The 7,980-nt window shown below is 36.8% G+C and overlaps 1 protein-coding gene across 3 annotated transcripts; it reads right to left on the reverse strand.

Moving 5' to 3' along the window:
- Window positions 1–281: 281 nt before the first annotated feature.
- LOC105951227 (pentatricopeptide repeat-containing protein At3g26782, mitochondrial) lies at window positions 282–7,499 on the reverse strand. Of its 3 annotated transcripts, none has more exons than XM_088823598.1 (4): window positions 7,133–7,499; window positions 2,844–6,393; window positions 1,980–2,038; window positions 282–872 (listed from the first exon to the last, which is right to left on the reverse strand). In XM_088823598.1, exon 2 carries the CDS (start codon window positions 6,374–6,376, stop codon window positions 3,701–3,703), a length of 2,676 nt encoding a protein of 891 aa, XP_088679724.1. In that variant the 5' UTR covers window positions 6,377–6,393; window positions 7,133–7,499; the 3' UTR covers window positions 282–872; window positions 1,980–2,038; window positions 2,844–3,700. The 3 variants fall into 3 exon arrangements, with proteins under 3 accessions (XP_088679724.1, XP_088679725.1, XP_088679726.1); XM_088823599.1 differs by lacking the exon at window positions 1,980–2,038 and having other exon boundaries at window positions 2,844–2,956; window positions 3,657–6,393; window positions 7,133–7,461; XM_088823600.1 differs by lacking the exon at window positions 1,980–2,038 and having other exon boundaries at window positions 2,844–2,987; window positions 3,657–6,393; window positions 7,133–7,451.
- Window positions 7,500–7,980: the final 481 nt, after the last annotated feature.

A 7,980-nucleotide genomic window follows, 5' to 3' on the forward strand; every position in this document is an offset into this window, starting at 1 on the left:
ATTTTGTAAAATGACCTATTTATATAACTCTTTGGTTTGGCGATTGTGGAATAATGTAGTAGAGACATAGTTTAATGTAAACAACAATACAAAGGGAGAAAGAAAGAATACAACAACAAATACATACAGAGATAATTATATTGTGGGTTATCTTTTAGAGGATAGAGAGATTCCATTGTATAGGTGTAAAATTACTCGGGGTTACAAATGAGTTGCAGATGGAAGTTATATATCCGCTAAACCATAGAATAGACATGGGAAGTTAATAAAATGGAGGGAAGTTGAGAATCATTAAGTATAGTTATGTTAGAAAACCCCAAATTTCATACTATATACAACACTCTCCTTTGGAGATTCCTATCAAACGACTATTTTTTTTTTGCCTCGTTAAGACCTTCCGAGTAATTAGAACTCACTGGAAAAAAACAACCCCGGTTAGAAAAAAGGGTATAATGTACAATTTTTTCAATCAACATATGCTGTCTCGTTAAAACCTTGGCGAGTAAAGAAATCTGCGTGGAAAAGATAAACCTCGCACGAACCCATTTAGACCCAAACTTGCCCCAACCGGTTTGGTTCCGGGTCTAAAGCCCGGGTAACCGGGAGCCATTGCCATCCCTATAGGCGACCTATTTGCTTCTTCACGGATTCTGGTATCGGTTTCTTTGTTAGGTGGGTAATTCGGCAAGGTTGACAGATCACATGAATATGACGGAGAAGATATTCTTTCCTCACCTCGAGCGAATGGTAGAGACTTGGCTTCTGGCTTCTTTCTATTCTTTTATTCACTCATACAATCATTTTCAATAGAGAAGCTATTGTTCAAAAATGTGGCACGAACAACTTTCGAGAAAACATGTTCTTCTCCAAGTCTACAAGAATGGCAAATCTACTGTTACAATATGAATTACGGACAATAGGCACTTTAAGTCGAACGAGAAAATAAAACATTTAAGGTAAGAAAATAACTGGTTAGTCATTTTCCTAGTTAACATAGAAGAATTTTAATCAGTTATTATATAAACAAAATAACTGGTTAGTCATTCACTTATGCAGCCATAGCTCCAAAGATGATAAATAAAAGATACTGGAATCGAACGGAGCATTTCATATCAATATTTAGATACAATCCTGAGTACGAGGTTTCTATTTACTTTAAAACTAACAAAACTATTTTAAAAGCTCGTTGCCTCTGATCACGAACTAACAAAACTATTTTAAAAGCTCGTTGCCTCTGATCACGTACTACGAAAATTGGAACTGTCTAAAGCCAAAAGAAGCTGGCAACCCAAAAAAAGAACACACACACACACGGTATGATGAAAAATGGTTTAGTTATACAGTGGATGAAAGATTACTTATTCCCGAACCTTGAAAAGTTCAAATTCGGGTCACAAATTAATCCAGGTCGATTTTGAACTGCTTAAACTAATTTGTACTCACATGCCCATATTTAATTAGGCTTTTCTGATCAAATTGAAATGGGCTGCAAGATCGGGTTTCAGTAAATTGACCTCCTAATGAATAATGGAGAAGAGTAGACTAGAGCTTATGAGGCAAATAATACAATCAGGTCACATTAGAGTTTAGGGTGAATTACAACCACCCCTGAGGTATGGTTAATTAACGAAAAAACCCCTCTTGTTTGAATAATTACATCTACCCCTCAGCTATGATTTTTTCTTACACATCCACCCTTATGTTGTCAAATTCAACATAATCAATCATCTAGATTTTGTTGAATATGCTCTAGTTTGTACTCATTTTGTAAATGCAGTTGCTGATGTACCACAATCTGATATATACATGCCCAAAAACACATATTATGATCATCTTGCTTCAAAATGTGAAGTTCGAATGAGATAAAACGGGTACAAAAGTGATAATATTCCATATAATCTCGAAGATTCCACTAAATTTGAAACCGCAAGGGTGGACATGTAAAAATATTTATAGGTGAGAGGGGTGGTTGTAATTACCCAAACAGTAGGAGGGTCTTCGTAATTTGACCATACCTCAGGGGTGGTTGTAATTTACCCTAGAGTTTAACGGGGAACAAAACATTAAAACGCGCATACGGTGAAAGGATACAGTACGGCAGCAGAATTAAAAACTCAAAACATGGTGTAAAAAATTGGGTTAAATATAGTTTACACTCCTAATGTAATACCCTCTGTAACACTTACCCCCTAAAGTATCATTTGTAACACTTACCCCCCTCAAGCTCAATTCAATTTGTATTTTAAACCCTCATACCTTAAAATTTTCTTTTTTTATTTAAAATAATAACTAAGAGAATAATTAAATTATACAACAATACATATCTGTTGAAAAATGCAATATTTTAAAATTTACTTAAAAAAATTATCTTGTATTGTTGGGTACATATTTAATAAATAACATCTAATTTTTATTGGACCAATTAATCGAATATATTCATATCGATAAATTTTAAGAAATCAATACATAAATAATAGTAATCTTAAGTATTTAAATTTATTTTAGTTCATTAATTTCTTAAAATATATTTTCATTCATTATTATACAATATATATATATATATATATATATATATATATATATATATATATATATATTACTTTCTTTTTCCAATAATTTAATTTTAGTTACTTTTCAATTTTTATGATCCAATAATTATTAGATTGTTATGTTTATTACGTTTTAATTTTAAAATCTATGAAGAGGGTTACAAATGATACTTTAAGGGGGTAAGTGTTACATAGGCTATACTTCAGGGGTGCAAAATGTATTTAGCCCAAAATTGTTCTACAACTGTATCAACTTTGCAATTAAAACTTATAAAGAGGGTCAAAAGCATTTACCTTACGATATTCAACGAACGAAGAACTTTCCATTCTCAAACTTGGTAGGATAATCGGATAGGGCCATTGGACAAAAGATTAAGCAATTCCAGTTCCAGCAAAACCCTTTTTTTCTGAAGGCGAAAAAATAAGATAACCGAATAACTGAATTCAGACAAGAAGCAAACATGATTTAGTTCCAAAAGTCACAAAATAAACCAGATAATGTAAGACAAGCAAACAATTCCCCGACAACGGGAATAAGTATAAAGTACTCAGTTTCTTGCATCAATTGCTCAAACACTCCATCAAACTAGAGTACCGGCAATGGAATAAACGATCAGGACTAAATTACAAACAGAGCTTAATCAGAGAACATGTTTCGACAAAAATTAGAAGCAACCGCTTCAAAACCCTTAGGCCCTCTTTGGTTGGCAAGATAAGATTAGCAAGATAAATTAAATAATCTAATGAAACCCAAATATTTTACTGGAGCTCGCGACGTCCAACCAAAAAAACTCATTAGAAGGCAAGATAAGCCATGATTATATAATTTTGGCGGGTCGACCCGGGGCAATTTATTGTGGATACCAAACATCAAATTAAGTCCAACTAATTTAGTTAATCATGGCTTATCTTGGCAACCAAACGGGACCTTAAAAGACTGCCAAGTTCAATATTTACGAACCCAAGGAAATAAATCAGAATCGAGATCGAAATCGCAAATCAGGAAATTAAAGATATAATTTAATGCCACAGTCTCATAATATAGGACTCGTCACTTTCGGCACCCATCTAAATTACAAAACCTTTCTAATTAGCAGAGTAGCTTACGCTTTTAGCTGCATAGGAGTCCAATCGGGACTGAAAAAATAATGTTACCAATAATCCCCACACGAACAAGATCCTCCTCTGAAGTGGTGAAATCGGCTAATATCTCTAATAATGATTTCTCTCGACACAATCTTGCAGATGTACTTAAATACCGTATGGCAGTCCAAACATATGCGGAGATTCTTCTTAACCCTAATCGGTGCTCCATGTGGGGTCACAATCAACGCAAAAGCCACCGCGAGTTTTTCGCTATGGTACGAGAGAAGAAGTTCCTTCTCTCTCTTTTCAACGTCGTGTAGGTCAATCTCCACCATAGGTACATACCCAGCTTTCGCCGCCAAATACCCCAACTCCTCGAGCTTCGCGTATATCTCTTCGCTTCTAGGGTTGCTTCTGTCGCCAGCTGTAAACGTGTATATATTATCCTTCACCTCCATCCAGCTCATTCCTGGTTCTTTCTTCACTCGACTCTCTTTCATTAATCTTCGCACCTTCGCGACGTCTTCCCATAATCCCGCCGATGCGTATATATTCGCGAGAAGAACATGCGTACCGGATTTTTCCGGTTCGAGGGCGTAAAGCATGTTGGCGGCGCGTTGGCCTAGCTCTACGTTTTTGTGGGTTTTAGCAGCTCCAAGAAGTGCCCCCCAAATTGCACCGTTGGCTTCGAAGGGCATGTTATTTACGAGATCGACCGCTTTATTCAAATTCCCTGATCGGCCAAGAACATCGATCATGCAAGCGTAGTGCTCGTGCGTTCTTTCTATGCCGAACTGCTCTTTCATAGTATCGAAGTAGCGTTGAGCTTCGTCGACTAAACCGGTATGATTACACGCACAAAGGACACTGACTAACGTTACGTGGTTCGGAGAAACGCCGTCGCTCAACATGTCGTCGAACAAACGGAGGGCTTCTTTGGCATGACCGTGTTGTGCAAGCCCACCAATCATAGCGGACCACGAGACGACGGTTCTCTCGGGAATTTCGTCGAACGCGTTGTCAGCATCCTCTACGCTCCCACACTTTGCGTACATGTTCACAAGCGAATTCCCGGCGAAAACATCCGACATAAACCCCAGCTTCAAGACGTGAACATGTATTTGCTTCCCCTGTTCGTAAGCCGATAAATTTGCACAGGCATTAAGAAGAGAACTGCAGATAAAAGAATCTGGCTTAAGATCCATATCTAGTAGCTTCGAGTACAGCTTCAGAGCTTCTTCGCCGTGCCCGCATTGCGCGTAAGTTGTCATTAACGATGTATAAGATGGTAAATCCGTATCCGGACATTCTTCGAATACTCTAGCTGCATCGAGTACGTGTCTGCATTTCCCGTACGAATCAACAAGACTGTTCAAAACGAAACTATCGGCTTTGTAACCCGACTTCACGACAAGCGAATGAACTTGTTTGCAGAAAACAATATCCTCCGAAGCAGCAATTGCATTAAGAACTGCTAGTAAAGTCGCCTGGTCGAATTCCATACATCGCTTGTGCATCTCCACAAATAGGGTTAGAGCTTCTTCATCCTCCCGATTCTGTGAGTGGCCGCATATCATTGCATTAATTGCAACCAAGTCCTTTTCCGGTGGCATCGAACGATAAACCACCATCGCATCCTTCATCAAACGACACTTGCAGTACATGTCAATGAGTCCAACCGCCACAAACGGGTCCCGCATTACCTCCATCTTAATCAATTCGGCGTGAAACTGTTTACCCAATTCCGGTAAACCTAACGCCGCACACGCTTTAAGAGCGCTCGATAAAGTGAACATATTCGGACATAACCCGGATTTCTTCATCTGCTCTAACAACTCCAAGGCCTTGCCGTTATAATCATGATACACACAACCAGCAATTATCGCATTCCAAGAAACGATATCGGGTTCTTGAATATTACCGAATACGGTAATTGCGTTTCCGAAATCGCCCCCCTTTGCATACATGTCGACTAGTGCATTCAGTGAGAACGGATCTCCGTCGTATCCGAGCTTTATTAGATATCCATGAACTTTTTGCCCTTGACCGATATCACCTAGCCCTGTTGCAATATTCAATACAGTCGACAAACTAAACTCGTCTGGCCTAGTCCCACTAGCAATCATTTCTTGAAACAACGCCATTGCTTCACTAAAATAATCGTTCTGCGCATAACATGAAAACAAAGCATTCCAAGAAACGACATTCTTTTCGGGTATGTGTTCAAACAGTGTCCTAGCGTCGATCAAATGACCGCATTTTGCGTACATAACCACCAAAGTATTGGCGACAAATACATCCGACTGGAACCCAGTAACCAATACAACTCCATGAACTTGTTTACCAAGCGTAAAGTCGGATGTACTTGCACACGCTTTGAGCACGCTGGGGAAGGTGAACTCGTTACACCTAACGCCCAAGGCGTGCATTTCTCGAAACGATAATAGGGCTTCTTGCCCGAGTCCATTTTGGGCGTACCCGGATATCAAAGAAGACCACGAAACTAAGTCTGGCTTTTCACTTTCATCGACCAGCTTACGGGCGTGGGAAAAGACTTTACACTTGGAATAGAAATTTATCAAGTGGTTGCGGTGTTTCGCGTCTTGGGATAGACGGGTTTTGATTAGGTGCGCGTGGATTTGGAGGCCTTGTTTTACGGACTTGGTTTGGGAGAGCTCCGACAAGAGTTTCGAGAAGGAAATGTAGGCTGATGCGGACTTTGGCACTGCTTGAAGAAGCATATACTCGAGATGCTTGCCTACAATAAAAACAAACAAGTACATTGAAATCCCGAAAAATAATGTAATACAAAAGGCATTCAATAACATCATGAATGAATAAACTAGATGCTAAGGCTAAAGCATGGTGCAGCAAATTTAAGTTGATTCAAGCTTCTTCGATTCCACGTGCTCGAGCTCTCGAGGTCGTAAGAATCAAGATCCAGTTCGAGTAATTGAAGCATGCGTTTCGATTTCAAAGAACAACTTTGTAATTGAAGATGCCAAAAACGTAAGGGGGCATCCATTCATCCAAACAAAAATTAACCAAAAAAAAATTAGCAAAAACAAATTAAAAAAAAAAAAAAAAAAAAAAACCCTATCAAATGACTGAAACAACACACTTAAAAGACAGAAAATTCCTTTAATAAAACCCTATCAAATGACTGAGACAATACATTTAAAGGACAAAAATTCCCTTAAGAAACCAATTGAGCTAATCCATCCAAATTAAAAAAAAAAAAAAAAAAAAAAAAAAAAAAACTCAACTGGATAAATGACTTCTCTCAAGAACAGACACTAAACTAGTTGATTCAAGAAAAAAAACTTTGAAGAAGATCAACTAGCGACAAAGTTCCAGCAAGCACACACACACACACACACTCATGGTGGTTCACCGGCGACAAAGTTCCAGCAAACAGCGGCTGGCGTGTTCTAAAATCTAAAAAAAAAATAAGCGATTTATTAGCCGGAAAGGCAATATATGCGGTTTACGCGTACCGAGGCGGCGATTATCGGACGGGACGGGGTCGAACGGCTTCCGGCGGTGTTCGTGGCGGCGGGAATAGATTAGAGCTGGTGACGTCGACAATTTTATATTAATTCTGATTTCACTTTAAAGTTTTCAAATGATTCCCTAAATTTTATGATTTCTATTAAAATAGAGAGATGTATTCAGAACTTACACTTTAACCATTAAATTGAAATTTTCTGTTACTCAAACCAAAAAAATAATAAAAAAATTGAATTTTTCTGCATTTTCTCCCTTTTGCAAATTTATTAAAAGTTCTGAAGCCTCCTTTGGTTACCAATGTAAGATGATTCTCCCTATAAAATAACATGCCTATTATTTTATAAGATGTTTGTTAGGAAGCTTTAATTTTTTTTATTTCACCATTATTTGATAGTTTTTTATGTTTGATTTCTCTCTAGCATCAACCCAATTACTTAAAAATGACCAAATTACCCTTTCATATGGTAATACCTTTTTTTTCCTCTTTATAACATTTATATTTTTTTAGTTTTTTTATCTTTTTTTATTTCTTTTCTTCAGTTTTGCCGATTTCTTTTATTTTTCTAAAAAAATTGAAAAAAAAAATACTTTCAAAAAATTTTCGGAATTTTTTTTTTGATTTTTTTCCAAATTTTTTTTATCTTTTTCAGTTTTATTTTTCAAAAATAAAAAATATTCAAACTTTGTTTTTTCGAAAAATTTTTATTTATTATTTTTCGATTTTTCTCAGAAATTTTATTTTTATTTTTTCGGAAAAAAAATATTTTTCCATTTATTTTATATTTTTCAATTTTTTTATTTTTTCGAAAAACAAATTTCCGATTTTTTTTTATAT

Source organism: Erythranthe guttata, chromosome 9 (assembly GCF_056151865.1).
Source record: "Erythranthe guttata isolate IM_541 chromosome 9, IM_541, whole genome shotgun sequence".
Lineage (NCBI taxonomy): Eukaryota > Viridiplantae > Streptophyta > Magnoliopsida > Lamiales > Phrymaceae > Erythranthe > Erythranthe guttata.